At 40.1% G+C, this 20,931-nt stretch overlaps 1 protein-coding gene across 2 annotated transcripts in view; it reads left to right on the top strand.

Annotated features, from left to right (window-relative positions):
* Nucleotides 1–20,931, top strand: part of elp3 (elongator acetyltransferase complex subunit 3) — a 54,724-nt gene that overhangs the window by 19,385 nt on the left and 14,408 nt on the right. The window contains exons 8-11 of one of the 2 annotated variants that reach the window (XM_063001252.1): nt 356–517; nt 794–850; nt 1,377–1,503; nt 15,023–15,216. In XM_063001252.1, the coding sequence (XP_062857322.1) occupies nt 356–517; nt 794–850; nt 1,377–1,503; nt 15,023–15,216 (540 nt within the window). The remainder of the gene's footprint in view (nt 1–355; nt 518–793; nt 851–1,376; nt 1,504–15,022; nt 15,217–20,931) is intronic. The other variant, XM_063001253.1, reaches the window with a different exon arrangement.

Raw genomic sequence — 20,931 nt, 5'->3', positions numbered from 1 at the left:
AAATAATACCTACTCTGTAGTGGTCCTGGGAGAGTCCTGACCATTGAAGAACAGCATGAAAGGGGACTAACAAAGCATGCAGAGAAACAGATAGACTACAGTCAGTAATTGTAGAACTACAAAGTGCATCTATATGGTAAGTGGAGCTGATAAAATGGACAGTGAGTGTAGGAACAAGGAGGTGGTTTTAATGTTATGGCTGATCGGTGTATGTATGTAACATTATGACATTGCTTGACAAAGACTATAAACTGCTATTAGATAGGAATAAGGTTTTCTTCATTTGAAACCCCTGTCTAGAAGGTACAAATTGCCACTGTCAGAATTGCTGAATGTACTGTACCTTTTTTTCTAGGTACTCAGAGCGCAGTAATACTAAATGCGTGGGAATCACTATCGAGACACGGCCAGACTACTGTCTGAAGAGGCATCTGAGCGACATGCTGGCATACGGCTGCACCAGGTTGGAGATTGGCGTGCAAAGTGTATATGAGGACGTGGCTCGGGATACAAACAGGTTTTTTTCTTCTTACTGACTTTTAAAATTGAATTTGAGAAAGTGAGAACAAGCAGGTTGCATGTTAATGACTTACATTTCTTAAAGGCCTCCTGAACTCAAAAATGTGATTTCAAAATTAATTACAAAGCAATTGGAATGTGTGGAATGTGTACATACACATATCTATCTTTCTACACACTGTCCATTTGATCAGCTCCACTTACCATATAGAAGCACTTTGTAGTTCTACAATTACTGACTGTAGTCCATCTGTTTCTCTGCATGCTTTGTTAGCCCCCTTTCATGCTGTTCTTCCATGGTAAGGACCCCCACAGGACCACTACAGAGCAGGTATTATTTAGGTGGTGGATCATTCTCAGCACTGCAGTGACACTGACATGGTGGTGGTGTGTTAGTGTGTGTTGTGCTGGTATGAGTGGATCAGACACAGCAGCGCTGCTGGAGTTTTTAAACACCTCACTGTCACTGCTGGACTGAGAATAGTCCACCAACCTAAAAAATATTTAGCCAACAGCGCCCTGTGGGCAGCGTCCTGTGACCACTGATGAAGGTCTAGAAGATGACCAACTCAAACAGCAGCAATAGATGAGCGATCGTCTCTGACTTTACATCTACAAGGTGGACCAACTAGGTAGGAGTGTCTAAAGAGTGGACAGTGAGTGGACACGGTATTTAAAAACTTCAGCAGCACTGCTGTGTCTTATCCACTCATGCCAGCACAACACACACTAACACACCATGTATAATATCTTAGCTAGCTAGTGCATTAGTTGGTTTAATTATGTATCATTGTATATAAAGTATATCACTGTATATAATATCTTTCAATCTCTACTTATGTTTCTTTTATTTTCAGAGGACATACAGTTCGAGCTGTGTGCGAGTCTTTCCATCTTGCTAAAGATGCAGGCTTTAAAGTGGTGGCTCACATGATGCCTGACCTGCCAAACGTGGGCATAGAACGGGATGTTGAGCAATTTATTGTAAGTTCATTTTCTTATTTTCAAAATGTTGATGTTTGTATTTTCCAACTTGACCTAAATCCTTTTAAGCTGTTGGTTTACCCAGCTTTGAATTTAAAGGTCATGTTTCTATTCAGCCCAGTCCCCGCATTTGACTGCAAAGCCAAAAGACCAGTAACTAAGAAGAACCCATAAGACCCCCCTTTTTAAATATACAGCAACCCAGTTTATGCTGTAATGGTCAACAACAAAAACTAAACTGATGTGTTAAACCCAATCACACAAGAAACTTAAACCACATGTAAAACCACATTGGTCGTCTGGCGGGATGTAACAGGTCAGGTTGTGCCTCACCACGGAGGTTCCAGTTGTAGCCTCGTGGCTGCAAGAACTGAAAATAAACCTGATGTGCAAGATGCTTAACCAAAATAGACCAATACTGTGGTTTAAAAGTCACAAACAAAAAATGTAACAGCAAAATAAAAGCAGTGGCCAAAATAATGGAAACGAATGAAAGACGCAAAAACATCTTCAGCCCAAAACGGAGAAAGTGAATAGAAAAGGTATAGAGCAGAAGTAAAACTGATTGTCAAACCTATTGTAAAACCTAGAACAAGCTGGAAATGCAAAAAAATGATGCCCCCCTTCCCAGAAAAGGGCCATCACTTCTTCCTCTGGGGCAGCTTGCTCAACCATGGCAATTCACTCATGAATGGCAGAGAGTGCCACCGATTTTGCTAGAATCATGCGCCAGCAGAACACCAAATTAGATTAAGCCCGGAATCACAGTTTCAAGAAAAAGCAGGCTGCCAACAGAGGAGCTACAAATCTGTGAGTAAGTAACAGAGATAAATGGAATCACTTCCACCTGGAGCAAATTTATGCTTAACGAAATGAAGCAGACTTTCAGTTTAGAGGAGCTGGCGTCTCCATACCCCCTTTGTTGGCCATATTTGGGAAGGCAAAAAGACATAATTCCATAACCAAGCCAAAACATTGATCTTTATGACAGATGGACTTGTTAATCTAAAGTTCTAACTCATAGAAACCTTATATGGCTAGAAGTATGTGGACATCCCTCCTAAATATTGAGTTCAGGTTTTTCAGCCACACTCCCTGCTAATAGCTATATAAAATATTTTATGCTTTCAACATTTTGCCATCAGTTTGAGGAAGACCCTTTTCTGCTCCTGTTTGACTGTGCCCCAGACAATGATTGGCTAGTCTGAGGGCAGGAGAGCCTTAGAGATTTCTCATATCTGCTGCAATTATGACCTCTGCTGACTGATCAGTGGTGCCTTCACAATGATACGGGGAATAATGGGCATCAGTGCATGACTCTTAGGGCACCATATGGATCCCCATAATCTGCACTCTAGCCCAAAGGCTCATGACTTGACTTGGACTGTAACCTAAAGGCTTATGACTTGACTTGGACTGTAACCTAAAGGCTCATGACTTGACTTGGACTTTAGCCTAAAGACTCGTGACTTAAATTGAACTCTAGCCTAAAGGCTTGTGACTGTATCCTAAAGACTCGTGATTTAACTTGGACTCTAGTCTGAAGGCCTGTTACTTGACTTGGACTCTAGCCTAAATGCTTGGACTTGACTTGGACTCTAGCCTAAAGGGTCATGACTTGACTTGGACTATAGCCTAAAATCTTGTGACTTCACTTGGACTATAGCCTAAAAGCTCGTCATTCAATTTGCACTCTAGCCTAAAGGCTCATGACTTGACTTGGACTATAGCCTAAAGGCTTGTGACTGTATCCTAGACTCATGATCTAACTTGGACTCTAGTCTGAAGGTCTGTGACTTGACTTGACTTGGACTCTAGCCTAAAGGCACGTGACTCGACCTAGACTCTAGTCTAAAGGCTTGTGACATGACTTGGACTCTAGCCTAAAGGCTTGTGACTCTATCCTGAAACCTCGTGATCTAACTTGGACTCTAGTCTGAAGGCCTGTGACTTGACTTGGACTCTAGCCTAAATGCTTGGACTTGACTTGGACTCTAGTCTAAATGCTTGGACTTGACTTGGACTCTAGCCTAAAGACTTGTGACTTAAATTGGACTCTTGCCTAAAGGCTCGTGACTTAAATTGGACTATAGCCTAAAGGGTCATGACTTGACTTGGACTATAGCCTAAAATCTCGTCTTCCAATTTGCACTCTAACCTAAAGGCTCGTGACTTGACTTGGAATAAAGTCTAAAAGCCCATCACTTAATTTGCACTCTAGCCTAAAAGCTTGTGACTTAACTTGGACTTGTCTTGGACTATAGCCTAAAAGCTCGTCATTTAATTTGCACTCTAGTCTAAAGACTCGTGACTTGTCTTGGACTTTAGTCTAAAAGCTCGTCACTTAATTTGCACTCAATCCTAAAAACTCGTGACTTGACTTGAACTCTAGCCTAAAGGCTCGTGATTCAATCCTAAAGACTCGTGACTTGACTTGAACTCTAGCCTAAAGGCTCGTGATTCAATCCTAAAAACTCGTGACTTGACTCTGCTGTACATTTAGCATCTTTTCAGGAAATAACAGATTTTTCGTGATGTCAGGCTTATGCTCTAAAGGATTATGGAAATGTGTGTTTTAAATTTCTGCTGTCTCCTTTTTTTTTATTATGTATTCATAAGCTCTTTAAAAAGAAATATCTTGAAACCTCTGATCTGGCAGGCGAGCGAGAGGAGAAAGCCAGCAGCTGTAGAAATGCCTTGTTCTGCTTTGTTAGAATTCTTGCATATTATTAGAATCTGAATGTGTTTAATGGATTATTAATGTTGTTTGCAATCACAGCAACCGTAGATGTAAAATCAACCCCACTCTCTTAAAAAAGAAAAGAAACAAACAAATGTGTTTGAAAGCATCTTATATTAGAGACATTTAATCCCAGTGGAAACTCAGACACCAGAGTGTTCATCTCTGTACGTCTCTGTACTGCTGCATTACGTTGTGAGAATTCCACCTCATGGGTGCGCAGCAGATAATTGGCACTCAGCAGGCTTGACTGCAGAATGTAAATGAAGTGGCGAGTGATGCACCATGCCGGAGGGGGAGTTTGAAGGGGCTTTCTTATGGCTCTCGTCAGTGACCAGCTGTGACGCACCGCTTCACATTATCAGGCGTCCATTACGGGAAATGAATAGAGCATTTTTATTGGGGCTTCATTAGCAAAGAAAGGGAATGCAATCTGCGTCTCCATTGTGCATCGGTGGCTCCCGCTGAAAGCCCGCCTGTTAAACGCCAGCTAAAAGTGCACAAGGGACCAACAGGTTTCTCCTCTCTGTGGCCTGTTATTACAGTGCTATTGTTTTCAAAGCCAGAGGGATTATTAGAGGCTGATGACATTTCAAATCATACATTAAAATGACAATGTTGCATTAGTGTTGGTTTTCTTTATTTTAGTGGGTCACTGTCTGTAGGAAAGCCACAGTTATTTATTTTTTTAGTGTATGGTGACAGTTTATTATCACAAATCTAATTTGTTATGCTAGATACAGTTGTATGGTTTACAGTGGTAAACCGGCGACAGGTTAGTGGGCGGCCAAGGCTCATTGATGCACGTGGGGAGTGAAGGTTGGCCCGTGTGGTCCAATCCAAAAGAAGAGCTACTGTAGCTCATATTGATGAAGAAGTTCATGCTGGTTCTGATAGAAAGGTGTCAGAATACACAGTGCATCACAGTTTGTTGTGTATGGGGCAGCATAGCCGCAGACCAGTCAGAAAGCAACAATGGGCACGTGAGCATCAGAACTAGACCACGGAGCAATGGGAGAAGGTGGCCTGGTCTGATAAATCATGCATCGCTTACCTGGGGAACACATGGCACCAGGATGCACTATGGGAGGAAGGCAGTGTGATGCTTTGGGCAATGTTCTGCTGGGAAAACTTGGGTCCTGCCATCCATGTGTATGTTACTTTGACACGTACCACCTACCTAAGCATTGTTGCAGACCTTTCATGGAAACAGTATTCCCTAATGGCTGTGGCCTCTTTTAGCAGGATAATGCGCCCTGCCACCAAGCAGAAATGGCTCAGGAATGGTTTCAGGAGCACAACAACGAGTTTGAGGTGTTTGAGGAGAAATAATGGCCACAAGGCCGTGAAACACTGGGCACAAGACAGAAATACTTCAGACAGGGTACCAGTCTATCACAGGAGCTAGGAAATATTTAGATATTTTATATTTAGATATATTAGACATTTAGCATCCACCCGAACTCAGTTGGCTGTGTTTGAGGGAGGGAAGGTTGGACATAGCATTCTTCCCTCTGCTGTAGCGAAATGCAATCCCCAGGAGAGGGAGGAGTCACACAGAGCTTACAGTGACTGTATGCTGTTCGGCTCTGGCAGGTGGCAGGTGATAAGAATCAGCTTCAGATTGGATAAGCATTGGAGTGGGCTTATGGTGATTTGGCTTTCCTTAATCAGATCGGGGCTTTTGTAACTGGCAGTGGATTCACAATCGGGAATTGGAAATGACTAGATTGAAAGATAAAGTTGGGAAATATCCAGAAAATGCTTTAACTTGTGTTTATTATATTAGTTCATGTATTGGAATGTTGTCCTGGGGTCAGAGCGCAGGGTCAGTCATTGTACAGCACCCCTGCAGCTGAGAATATTATTAAGGGCCCAATAATGACTGCATGGCAAGGCAGGGATTTGAACTTGCAACCTTCCTATTAATGGTCTAAAGCTCTACTCTCCAAGTAGGGTCTGTCTGAAAACCTAGTGTGCTGCCTACCTAGGCAGCTGCCTATCAAACTTATAAGGCAGGTTATTTAGAAGCACTACTTAGACAGCGATTATGGTGACGTCACCGCGGTTTTCACTTACTAATCTTACACAGTTAGCCTCAGGCCATTCAAATGGGCTGAGGTGGCACAACCCGCTAACATGTCAGCTAACGTCTCCCTCTGTGTAATGAAAATGGTTAAATTGTCACTGACAAGCCCATATTTGCAAATAAATGACACTTGGTCACCCTTATACAAATTAAATATCAGTGAGAATTTATTTACGTTTAAAAAGAACTTATTCGTCTGCCATATTTGTAATTTTGTGTGAGAAAAGTTGTGTCGCATTGAATGCTGGGATTGCCTTCACAGCTAATGCCTAGTTCACACTATACATTTTTTTTTCCTATTTTTATTTATGCATTTTATCCCATTTTTCTCCCAATTTAGCCTAGTCAATTTGTCTTCCGCTGCTAGGGATCCCTGATTGCAGTCGAGGTGGGTATATTGCTGCTCACGCCTCCTCCGACCCACGTGCAGCCCTTAACGGAACCCTTTTTCACCCATGCATTCTGCACAGACGCCTCTCTGTCTGCCAATCAGTTTCCTTACACAGCGTTTGAAGACTCCACCCACATAGTCCGGCCATCCCTCCCTGCAGGCACTGTCAATTATGCCTGCTAGATGGCGCCGAACCGACCGGTGGCAATGACGAGTTTCGAACCGAGGAGTTCAGAATCTCGGTGCTGGTGTGCTAGCAGAATATCCCGCTGTGCCACCTGGGCACCCACACTACACGATTTTTGGCCTGATTTTTGCTCGCTGCTAGATGTGGCAACTCTGAAGCAAATTGGTGTTCGCTCGGGTAATCGGCTCTTGATCTCTGTGTGAACTGTTCAACACATAGCGGATGGCTTGCATACTAAGATATCTAGCATTTTGCGATCAGGTAATTGTTATGAATGCTAAATTCAGAAGGGGAACCCTGTGGCAGGCAAAGTAAATGTGTGTGGCAGGGGCATAATATAGTTTCTATCGGAATACACTGGTACACATACAAGCTTTACAGTATTTGTGACTTGTCGTCCACACCAAACCATAATACCAACGTTGCATTGCAAAAAATAGTTATTTGACTTCCAACTCTCTTTGCAAAATAGACGATACCTTCTGGCCGTGTTGCCAAATCCACTCCTTCAGCCAGATTCATTTATTTTTTCCTACTTACTTTTACACTGCACATTGGTGCACAAACAACTTTGATCGCTCGCTTCATTCTGACTTGCATTTTTGGACATGGTCTCACACACCCCTTGTCCAATTGCCCGATTGCATCATGCTTCCTCTCCACCAATGCCAATCCCTGCTCTGATTGAGGACAACGAAGCTAACCCACACCCCCTCCGACACGTGGGCAGCATGCCGTATGCATCTTATCACCTACACTTTGACGAGTGCAGCGCAGCTCAGTGTTGTGTACAGAGAGACACACCCTGAGAGCACTCTTTTCTCATCTCTGTGCAGGCGCCATCAATCAGCCAGCAGTTTGTTAAACAGTCGTAATTGCACCAGTCATGAGAGAGAGACCCCATCCGCTTTAACCCCGCCCATATCTGAACAACAGGCCAATCGTTGTTCATGTGGCTGCTCAGCCTAGCCGGCAGGCAGAGCTGTGATTCGATACGATGTATTCGAGATCCCAGCTCTGGTTTCAGCATGTGTTTTTACCCCTGCGCCACCTGAGCGGCCTACTTCTCCGTGTTTTTTCGTCACAAAACGCAGTTTGGGAGATCAGACAGACTCGTCAGGATAGTTCTCCTGCTGATTGTGTAGTGTGTGACCCCCTATCGTCGATCAGTCGTGTAGTGTAAAACCACAATGATTTAAAAAACTCCCGATTACAACAGATCTAGTTTTGTAGTGTGAACTGTACAGTGATCTGAACACCTTGAAAAGTGCTGTGTGAAGCACTGGAAGCTCCCTCATTATTGAGTTAGAGCTAGTTTATAGCTTCAAAATAAGGCATCTCATTAGGTAGCGTACAGTTTAGACAGCCTTCTTCTCAGCAGGGTATGTAGGGTGACGTAAAATGCCGTCTATATAGAGAGCTTACTACATTTTCAGACAGACCCATAGTAGCACTTATTGATACAGTTTATTTTCATTCTTGAGGCAGCAAAGCGTACTCACACCATCACACTATCACCTGCTGGGATGATGATGTAAAAGACCCCATGTTTTTCAAAGAGCTTCATTTCAGATCATAATCAAAAGTGAAATCATGAAGGTTGAGCAAGGCCTGCAGATACTCAGATGTTTCTTCTTTTGCAACTTTCCAGCTGTTGAGATGTTGATAGGCTCTTAAAAGATTTTAGTGAAGTCCTAGAGCTTTTGATTTTTTTTAGATTTATAATTATGCCTTGGTTTAGTTATGCCTTGCCTTAATATTTCATTGATTCTGTCATTCAATTTATGAGTGTTATTTCTGTCATGAAATGTGGCACTTTTCTTAAAAAATCTGTGAACTCTGATTTTTGAAAAACGAGGTCTGTGAAATTAAGCACAATTACCCGTGAATTTAGAAGAGCCCTAATTATGACACATATGCACAAATACACTATCTGACCAAACTTACATGGACATGTGACCATGAGGTTGTTGAGCATCCCATTCTAAATTTGTGGGCATAAGAATAGTGTTGGTTACAGATAGTTTACTCTATTCAAGTTTGTCTTTAGGAATTTGTGCCCATTAGTTAAAAAGCATTAATGAGGTCAGACATTGATTTTGGCTCACAATTGTTGTCCTGATTTCTTTCTTGAAGTCAAGTCGGTAGCATTGATGTCAGGGCTTTATATAAGCCACCAACCTAATTAAACCATGTATGTAACCTTTGCTTTGTCAACAGTTTAAGGAATGCCCTTTTTTGCTTCATTTTGACTGTTAAAGAATGCCTTTATTTGTCATATATACAACTCCAAATCAGAAAAGGTTGGGACAGTATGGAAAATGCAAATAATAAAAAAAAACAGAGTTTCTTATACTTTGACTTTCATTTGATTGCAGACAGGATGAACCTGTTATTTCATGTTTTATCTGCTCAACTTCATTTTATTTATTAATAAATATCCATTCCTGCATTTCACGCCTGCAACACATTCCAAAAAAAGTTGGGACGGTAAAGCATTTACCACTTTGTAATGTTGCTCTTCCTTTTCACCACACTTAAGACGTGTTGGCACCGAGGATACCAAGTGATTTAGTGTTTCAGCTTTTATTTTGTCCCATTCTTCCTGCAAACACGTCTTAAGATGTGCAACAGTACGGGGTTGTCGTTGTCTCATTTTTCGTTTCACAATTCTCCACACATTCTCTATTGGAGACAGGTCAGGACTGCAGGCAGGCCAGTCCAGTACCCGTACCCTCGTCTTCCGCAGCCATGCCTTTGTAATGTGTGGAGAATGTGGTTTTGCATTGTTTTGTTTAAAAATGCATGGACAGGCATTGTACGGCGCCCCTGGAGCAGAGAGGGTTAAGGGCCTTGTTCAAGGGCCCAACAGGGGCTGAATGGCAGGATGTAGCCTAGTGGTTAAGGTGCTGGACCAGTAATCAGAAGGTTGCCGGTTCAAACCCCACCACTGCCAGGTATTCACTGTTGGACCCTTGAGCAAGGCCCTTAACCCTCAATTGCTTAGATTGTATACTGTCACAGTACTGTAAGTCGCTTTGGGTAAAAAGCATCTGCTAAATGCCGAAAATGTAAATGTAAATGAATGGCAGAGCTGGGATTCGAACTCTGAACCTTTCGGTTGCTAGCTCTACCCACTAGAAAAATACATTTATATTTTCTGTCACTTTTTATGTACCATTTAGCTAGTAATGTGGATAAAACACCTGAGCCTAATGATTATTTGGGGGTGTTCTCAGACGTCAGGCCACATAGGTAATGCTTTTTTTAAACACTGTACAAGAAATAATGTGTTGTGTCGTGTGTTGACTCAACAGTACAAGCCACGAGTTGGTTTGGTGCCTGCTGGCTGTCATCATTGGTATTCCTGATGTTCCTCTGATTCCACACTGCCCACAGTGCCACTCATATCTGGACTGAAAGTTTCTACATTTGTGCGTAGCCAATTCATATCCTCAAGATAACACTACACTAGGGAGGAGGAGTTCCTTAATCAAACGCATCAAGCACTGTGTGTTCGTTTGGAGTTGGTATAAGTTCCTGCAGTTCCACATCTTTAAATTCAATTTGGGGAAATGTGTGTGTATATAAATATTTAACCCATCCTTAAAGTGGACCATTTTGGCTACACTTCTTATCGTTTGTGACAGAAATGTAGATATGCCCGGCATCTTCAGCCTCATCTGTTTGGCTAGCACAGTGGAGGCTCAGATCTAGCACTGGCACCTCTAAATATCTGGAAATATCAGAGCTCCATTAAGAAGGTGTGTGTCAGAGCGGGAAGGCGAGAGATTAATGGCTGTGTGTATTGCTCTCTAACCCCAGTTCCCGCCTCTATCAGTCTTTGCCCAGGGCCCTTCTGTGTAACCTCACCCGCGTCACCCACCACCGCCTGCGTCTGTTTATCTCTGCTTACCCCAGAGCCCCCCTTTTTTGTCTCCTGAGGGAAGAGGAACCTGTCAGTGCTATCTCCAAGACGACTGTGGTGCTGAAAAGAGCAGCATAGGCTGGCGATAATGGAATCGCATTAGACGTGAGCAGCCCCTGCTTTAGACTTATCGCAGCTATTGCACACTCCTGTACCCATCCCTAAAAACACATTTCCAAAAAATAGAAAACAACAAACAACCTAAAATAGATGCATTATTCAGTTTGGTACTGACTGAGGATTCTGGGTTTAAACACACCGACTGTCAGAACATTAAGTGGGCTAGCCGAAAACAGTGGCATGCATTGTGGAGTCGGTCCATGAAGTACTTGGTTGTTAAATGACCCATTTGTTTTTGCTTTCATCAGGTCATTCTGTAAGTCTTCACAGTGGCTCAGTGAATTCGATTCCCAGGTGGAGCAGTGCAGGTCCTTTCTGTGTGGAGTTTGCACTCCCTTAAAATTAAAGGAAGAAACATTAAGAGGAACCAGACTCAGCAGGGACCCATCCTTCTGAAGGATAATTTGAATGAATGGGATTTACACAATTCATACACAAACTTTTACTCCACTACATTACCTAAAGAAAACGTATACTTTTACTCCACTACATTACCTAAAGAAAACGTATACAGTACTTTTACTTCACTACATTACCTAAAGAAAATGTATACTTTTACTCCACTACATTACCTAAAGAAAACGTATACTTTTACTCCACTACATTACCTAAAGAAAACATATACTTTTACTCCACTACATTACCTAAAGAAAACGTATACTTTTACTCCACTACATTACCTAAAGAAAACGTATACAGTACTTTTACTCCACTACATTACCTAAAGAAAACGTATACAGTACTTTTACTTCACTACATTACCTAAAGAAAATGTATACTTTTACTCCACTACATTACCTAAAGAAAACGTATACTTTTACTCCACTACATTACCTAAAGAAAACATATACTTTTACTCCACTACATTACCTAAAGAAAACGTATACTTTTACTCCACTACATTACCTAAAGAAAACGTATACAGTACTTTTACTTCACTACATTACCTAAAGAAAACGTATACAGTACTTTTACTCCACTACATTACCTAAAGAAAACGTATACTTTTACTTCACTACATTACCTAAAGAAAACGTATACAGTACTTTTACTTCACTACATTACCTAAAGAAAACGTATACTTTTACTTCACTACATTACCTAAAGAAAACGTATACTTTTACTTCACTACATTACCTAAAGAAAACGTATACTTTTACTCCACTACATTTCCTAAAGAAAACGTATACTTTTACTCCACTACATTTCCTAAAGAAAACGTATACTTTTACTCCACTACATTTCCTAAAGAAAACGTATACTTTTATGTATGTAAATTCGTTACTCGTTACTACACAATAAAAGGACAAGATTTTTTTAGCTAAACGATGTAAGATGTGTGACAGACTGCAAGCAGGTTTGGCAAATCTGCGCTTGTAAATTAGGTGGTTAAGCACATTAATGTGCAAGTGCAAACGAGATCGGAGTCTTTAACCCATTAATGGTCTCAACAAGAAAATATGTAAAAAAAAATAATAATTTCTTTGCTTTTCCAATTTTTTTACTTTTTCAACTTTTCATGGATGATTTTTCAGCTGCAGCTTCAAGTTGACATACAAGATAGAAATGGTGTTTTCTTAAAGTAAGAATACCAATATTTTTTTAGTTTAACACATGCCAATCAGGGAGTAGATCTGGCCCAAACAAGATTTTTTAAATACAGCTTATTTTTACCCAAATATTTCGATTTAAACTAATGCCACACGTTTTGTTAAACTCTCTTGAGTTTTGCTTCAAATTAATTCTACCAAAATTCAGTGGTTTTAGGTTATTGGGATATATCTATGACTTGAATGTACTACCCAAATCAAAAAAATGGGACAGTAAAGAAAATGCAAATAAAAAAGACAGTGTTTCTTACATTTACATCGACTCTTATTCCATCTTATATGAACCCAAAATGTTTTGACTGGTCAACTTCATTTTATTTTTTAACATACACATACATGCATTTTAAGCCTACAACATATTCTAAAAAAGTTGGAACAGGGCAGTTTAGGGCTAATAATAAGGTAAAAAAATTATAATGACGTGATTATAATCATGAATTGGCAAATATCATATTTAGATGGAAGGAAGAAAATAGGGTCGGCTCAATTGTTAAGGTGGTTTACAGGCTTAAAAAACAATTCATATTTTTCAAAATGACCGCTTTTGTTTATACTGACAGCATTTACTTGTACTTCTACTTTTAATACTTAAGTACATTCAATATCAGAAAATTACTTTTAATACTTAAGTATTAAAAGTAATTTTCTGATATTAAATGTATTTTCTGATATTGAATGTACTTAAGTATTAAAAGTAATTTTCTGATATTAAATGTACTTAAGTATTAAAAGTAATTTTCTGATATTAAATGTATTTTCTGATATTGAATGTACTTAAGTATTAAAAGTAATTTTCTGATATTAAATGTATTTTCTGATATTGAATGTACTTAAGTATTAAAAGTAATTTTCTGATATTAAATGTATTTTCTGATATTGAATGTACTTAAGTATTAAAAGTAATTTTCTGATATTAAATGTACTTAAGTATTAAAAGTAATTTTCTGATATTAAATGTATTTTCTGATATTGAATGTACTTAAGTATTAAAAGTAATTTTCTGATATTAAATGTATTTTCTGATATTGAATGTACTTAAGTACATTCAATATCAGAAAATACATTTAATATCAGAAAATTACTTTTAATACTTAAGTACATTTAATATCAGAAAATTACTTTTAATACTTAAGTACATTCAATATCAGAAAATTACTTTTAATACTTTTAAGTACATTTAATATTAGAAAATTACTTTTAATACTTAAGTACATTTAATATCAGAAAATTACTTTTAATACTTAAGTACATTCAATATCAGAAAATACATTCAATATCAGAAAATTACTTTTAATACTTAAGTACATTTAATATCAGAAAATTACTTTTAATACTTAAGTACATTCAATATCAGAAAATACATTCAATATCAGAAAATTACTTTTAATACTTAAGTACATTTAATATCAGAAAATTACTTTTAATACTTAAGTACATTCAATATCAGAAAATTACTTTTAATACTTTTAAGTACATTTAATATTAGAAAATTACTTTTAATACTTAAGTACATTTAATATCAGAAAATTACTTTTAATACTTAAGTACATTCAATATCAGAAAATACATTCAATATCAGAAAATTACTTTTAATACTTAAGTACATTCAATATCAGAAAATACATTCAATATCAGAAAATTACTTTTAATACTTAAGTACATTCAATATCAGAAAATTACTTTTGATACTGAAGTACATTAAAAATCAGATACTTTTAGACTTTTACTCAAGTAATATTCTAAAGGGTGACTTACATCTATTAAAGTAAATTTCTTGTAAGATACTTGTAATTTTACTCAAGTATGGTCTTCAGGTACTTTATACACCACTGGTTATGATACAGTACAGTTATGATACAGTACATAGTTATGATGAATTCTTTTATTTAAAAATAACATAACAAAAGCATAGTGTACTAGAACCTTGTGCACACAATGTGCTTTTTACTCGCAATCATATTAAATCTCGGTTTTAGTTCACCTGTGCTGTAACCAAAAAAAACCCCATTATTATTAAAAAGTGCAATTTAAAAATATTTACACTGTCACCCGAATACTTTAATTTGTGGCATTATTAATCTGACTGGACAATGTAAAGCAGAATACAGATATTTTCCAATTCCTCATAGTGCAGTAAAATCATTAAAAAAAAAAAACCCTCCAAACTGAGTCGCTGGAACTAATGATGGTTGAATCATTATGAATTATGCCCATCTACCACTTTCTCTCGAATAGGCATGAGCATCAAAAGTTCACTAGCCAAAGCAATCAGGTTTTGTTTTATGCTCAGAATGATACAGTACATTTAGCAGATTGAATAATTTAGGACCGTTCTCTAATGACTCGTTTAGATGACTCTAAGAACATTAGTGAAGTTTGCTAAATATCACCCCATAGTGCCAGTTATTAGGCTCCCTGCTGTGATAAATGAGACATATTTTTTGTCTTGGACAGGAGTTCTTTGAGAATCCGGCGTTCCGACCTGACGGCCTGAAGCTCTACCCCACGTTAGTGATTCGGGGAACCGGCCTTTACGAGCTGTGGAAGACCGGACGCTACAAGAGCTACTCGCCCAGCTCCCTGGTGGACCTTGTGGCCCGCATATTGGCACTGGTTCCACCATGGACCCGAGTGTACCGTGTGCAGAGGTAAAGAAAAAAAATACTTTTAGCTTTGGAATTTTGATAGACACATACTGGTCGTAGAATGGTTTTACTGGTTTTTCATACGCGGATCAGACTTCATTTAAAGCAAAATATAGCTCCGCAAAAAAGTTTAGAGAAATCCTTATGTTCTTGGAAAGGGGGTGGGGGTGGGGTTTCAATACATCCAACTATGTGCATTTTACTGTAAATTTACCAGTGTAGAGTGTGAGCCTCACAGCAACGCAAGACCCGAGAACCTGGGTTTGATCCTCACCTCTGGATGTCTGACCCTTCTGACTGTGCATACTGCACCAATTGAAGAAGTTAAACTTAGACCTAAACTACCCCACATTGTGATTCCTGCCAAACTCCCCTCACAGTCAAGCATTTATTTACCACCAAGAAAGACATCAACTTCGCATAGCACAAACAATAAAGGACACTGATCAGGTTTCTGTCAATTATAGGACTGAATACATGTACCTGACAACCCCACCCCACCCCAATCCCCAGTTATAGTATCCAACGTCACTGCTTCTGCCAGGAAATCTGCATATGAGCTGTATTGGCCTTAAACTCCAATTAACTAGCCAACCAATGAGCTGTGGAAGACCGAGCGCTTCAAGAGCTAGCCCAGCACCCTGGTGGATTTGGTGGCCTGCATATTGGCACTGGTTCCACCATGGACCCGAGTGTACCGTGTGCAGAGGTAAAGAAATAACTTTTATCATTTGCAATCCGAATCTGGATATACATAATAATAATTAATAATAGTTATAATAATAATGTATACTGCGCCTTTTTCATATCTAAGGTCGCTTTACAGACAGCTTTACAAAACCCACGCTGGCCAAGGAAGGCTACAGGCACATGCATCCTCTAACACCTCAAGCCGTCGGCTGTGTCTTTACACCAGCCAGAACGTGTCATATGTGTCTGTTTGATATGATGTGGTAACAGCGACTCAGGCAGTACAAACAATGCGTAACATGAACAAAGCTTGACTTATGGCTTATTGTATTAAAACAATGACCGAGGAATTTCATTAGTGAAGAGAACTTATCATTATTAATATTTTAATTATAACAATAAATAATAGAATTAATAATATTATTAATAATATTATTAATTATAATTAATAATTGAGAGAGTTGTAATGTTTCTATGTCGTTCCTTTAGTACATTAAGCAACATTAAGCATTTTTTACACTGTGTTTTAGCCTCTCTTAAAAAAGCTGATTCTCACCGTTTCTCAGCATTCTGAGGTATAACACAAGTTTAAAAGTGAAACCACACAGTTAGAAATACAGCTAAACACATACAGTGGGGTCAAAAATATTTAGTCAGCCACTGATTGTGCAGGTTCTCCTACTTAGAAAGATGAGAGAGGTCTGTAATTTTCATCATAGGTACACTTCAACTATGAGAGACAACATGAGAGAAAAAAATCCAGGAAATCACATTGTAGGATTTTTAAAGAATTTATTCGTAAATTATGGTGGAAAATAAGTATTTGGTCAGTAACAAACAAACAAGATTTCTGACTCTCACAGACCTGTAACTTATTCTTTAAGAAGCTCTTCTGTCCTCCACTCGTTACCTGTATTAATGGCACCTGTTTGACCTCGTTATCTGTATTAAAGACACCTGTCCACAGCCTCAAACAGTCAGACTCCAAACTCAACCATGGCCAAGACCAAAGAGCTGTCGAAGGACACCAGGAAGAAAACTGTAGACCTGCACCAGGCTGGGAAGAGTGAATCTAAAATAGGCAAGCAGGTTGGTGTGAATAAATCAACTGTGGGAGCAATTGTAAGAAAATGGAAGACATACAAGACCATTGATAATCTCCCTTGGGGTCAAGATCTCATCCCGTGGGGTCAAAATGATCATGAGAATGGTGAGCAAAAATCCCAGAACTACACGGAGGGACCTGATCAATGACCTGCAGAGAGCTGGGACCAAAGTAACAAAGGCTACCATCAGTATACACACTACACCGAGAGGGACTCAAATCCTGCAGTGCCAGGCGTGTCCCCCTGCTTAAGCCAGTACATGTCCAGGCCCGTCTGAAGCTTGTCAGAGAGCATATGGATGATCCAGAAGAGGATTGGGAGAATATCATGTGGTCAGATGAAACCAAAATGGAACTTTTTGGTAAAAACTCAACTCGTCGTGTTTGGAGGAAGAAGAATGCTGAGTAAACACCATACCTACTGTGAAGCATGGGGGTGGAAACATCATGCTTTGGGGCTGTTTTTCTGCAAAGGGGACAGGACGACTGATCCGTGTTAAGGGAAGAATGAACGGGGCCATGTATCGTGAGATTTTAAGCCAAAACCTCCTTCCATCAGTGAGAGCATTGAAGATGGAACGTGGCTGGGTCTTCCAGCATGACAATGATCCCAAACACACCGCTCGGGCAACGAAGGAGTGGCTCCGTAAAAAGCATTTCAAGGTCCTGGAGTGGCCTAGCCAGTCTCCAGACCTCAACCCCATAGAAAATTTGTGGAGTCTGTGTTGCCCAGCGACAGCCCCAAAACATCACTGCTCTAGAGGAGATCTGCATGGAGGAATGGGCCAAAATACCAGCTACAGTGTGTGCAGACCTGGTGAAGACTTACAGGAAACGTTTGACCTCTGTCATTGCCAACAAAGGTTATGTTACAAAGTATTGAGTTGAACTTTTGTTATTGACCAAATACTTATTTTCCACCATAATTTACAAATAAATTCTTTAAAAATCCTACAATGTGATTTCCTGGATTTTTTTTTCTCATTTTGTCTTTCATAGTTGAAGTGTACCTATGATGAAAATTACAGACCTCTCTCATCTTTCTAAGTAGGAGAACCTGCACAATCAGTGGCTGACTAAATACTTTTTGGCCCCACTGTATAAGGATCTTCATATTTTCGCATTCGTCGGAAACGCTGAGGGTGGGAGGAGTAGTAATTAGTCGTGTCTGAGAGACTGAGAGACTGAGAGACTGAGAGAGAGCTTATAGTTTTACCCTATGATGATGTGAAAGCAGCGGTGCATCAGTGGCTACCCACTCAACCAAAAACATTTTTTGCTGATGGCTTTAAAAAGTTGATACAACACTGGGAAAAATTCATCGGAAGGTGACTATGTAGAAAAGTATATAATTCTTTTTATATACAGTGTATCACAAAAGTGAGTACACCCCTCACATTTCTGCAAATATTTCATTATATCTTTTCATGGGACAACACTATAGACATGAAACTTGGATATAACTTAGAGTAGTCAGTGTACAACTTGTATAGCAGTGTAGATTTACTGTCTTCTGAAAATAACTCAACACACAGCCATTAATGTCTAAATGGCTGGCAACATAAGTGAGTACACCCCACAGTGAACATGTCCAAATTGTGCCCAAAGTGTCAATATTTTGTGTGACCACCATTATTATCCAGCACTGCCTTAACCCTCCTGGGCATGGAATTCACCAGAGCTGCACAGGTTGCTACTGGAATCCTCTTCCACTCCTCCATGATGACATCACGGAGCTGGTGGATGTTAGACACCTTGAACTCCTCCACCTTCCACTTGAGGATGCGCCACAGGTGCTCAATTGGGTTTAGTACATCACTTTTACCTTCAGCAACCTCAGCAAGACAGTTGTCATCTTGGAGGTTGTGTTTGGGGTCGTTATCCTGTTGGAAAACTGCCATGAGGCCCAGTTTTCGAAGGGAGGGGATCATGCTCTGTTTCAGAATGTCACAGTACATGTTGGAATTCATGTTTCCCTCAATGAACTGCAGCTCCCCAGTGCCAGCAACACTCATGCAGCCCAAGACCATGATGCTACCACCACCATGCTTGACTGTAGGCAAGATACAGTTGTCTTGGTACTTCTCACCAGGGCGCCGCCACACATGCTGGACACCATCTGAGCCAAACAAGTTTATCTTGGTCTCGTCAGACCACAGGGCATTCCAGTAATCCATGTTCTTGGACTGCTTGTCTTCAGCAAACTGTTTGCGGGCTTTCTTGTGCGTCAGCTTCCTTCTGGGATGACGACCATGCAGACCGAGTTGATGCAGTCTGGATATGACGCCGAACACGTGGACTCAACTTCTTTGGTCGACCCTGGCGAAGCCTGTTCCGAGTGGAACCTGTCCTGGAAAACCGCTGTATGACCTTGGCCACCGTGCTGTAGCTCAGTTTCAGGGTGTTAGCAATCTTCTTATAGCCCAGGCCATCTTTGTGGAGAGCAACAATTCTATTTCTCACATCCTCAGAGAGTTCTTTGCCATGAGGTGCCATGTTGAATATCCAGTGGCCAGTATGAGAGAATTGTACCCAAAACACCAAATTTAACAGCCCTGCTCCCCATTTACACCTGGGACCTTGACACATGACACCAGGGAGGGACAACGACACATTTGGGCACAATTTGGACATGTTCACTTTAGGGTGTACTCACTTATGTTGCCAGCTATTTAGACATTAATGGCTGTGTGTTGAGTTATTTTCAGAAGACAGTAAATCTACACTGCTATACAAGCTGTACACTGACTACTCTAAGTTATATCCAAGTTTCATGTCTATAGTGTTGTCCCATGAAAAGATATAATGAAATATTTGCAGACATGTGAGGGGTGTACTCACTTTTGTGATACACTGTGTATATATATATATACAGTGTATCACAAAAGTGAGTACACCCCTCACATTTCTGCATATATTTAAGTATATCTTTTCATGGGACAACACTGACAAAATTACACTTTGACACAATGAAAAGTAGTCTGTGTGCAGCTTATATAACAGTGTAAATTTATTCTTCCCTCAAAATAACTCAATATACAGCCATTAATGTCTAAACCACCGGCAACAAAAGTGAGTACACCCCTAAGAGACTACACCCCTAAATGTCCAAATTGAGCACTGCTTGTCATTTTCCCTCCAAAATGTCATGTGATTTGTTAGTGTTACTAGGTCTCAGGTGTGCATAGGGAGCAGTTGTGTGCAATTTAGTAGTACAGCTCTCACACTCTCTCATACTGGTCACTGAAAGTTCCAACATGGCACCTCATGGCAAAGAACTCTCTGAGGATCCTAAAAGATGAATTGTTGCGCTACATGAAGATGGCCAAGGCTACAAGAAGATTGCCAACACCCTGAAACTGGGCTGCAGCACAGTGGCCAAGATCATCCAGCGTTTTAAAAGAGCAGGGTCCACTCAGAACAGACCTCGCGTTGGTCGTCCAAAGAAGCTGAGTGCACGTGCTCAGCGTCACATCCAACTGCTGTCTTTGAAAGATAGGCGCAGGAGTTCTGTCAGCATTGCTGCAGAGATTGAAAAGGTGGGGGGTCAGCCTGTCAGTGCTCAGACCATACGCCGCACACTACATCAAATTGGTCTGCATGGCTGTCACCTCAGAAGGAAGCCTCTTCTGAAGTCTCTACACAAGAAAGCCTGCAAACAGTTTGCTGAAGACATGTCAACAAAGGACATGGATTACTGGAACCATGTCCTATGGTCTGATGAGACCAAGATTAATTTGTTTGGTTCAGATGGTCTCAAGCATGTGTGGCGGCAATCAGGTGAGGAGTACAAAGATAAGTGCGTCATGCCTACAGTCAAGCATGGTGGTGGGAATGCCATGGTCTGGGGCTGCATGAGTGCAGCAGGTGTTGGGGAGTTACATTTCATTGAGGGACACATGAACTCCAATATGTACTGTGAA

The sequence above is a fragment of the Trichomycterus rosablanca genome, chromosome 9 (genome assembly GCF_030014385.1).
Source record: "Trichomycterus rosablanca isolate fTriRos1 chromosome 9, fTriRos1.hap1, whole genome shotgun sequence".
NCBI classification, from domain to species: Eukaryota; Metazoa; Chordata; class Actinopteri; order Siluriformes; family Trichomycteridae; genus Trichomycterus; species Trichomycterus rosablanca.
The sequence above is the reverse complement of the archived record's forward strand: the minus strand, read 5'-3'. Positions and strand labels throughout refer to the sequence as shown.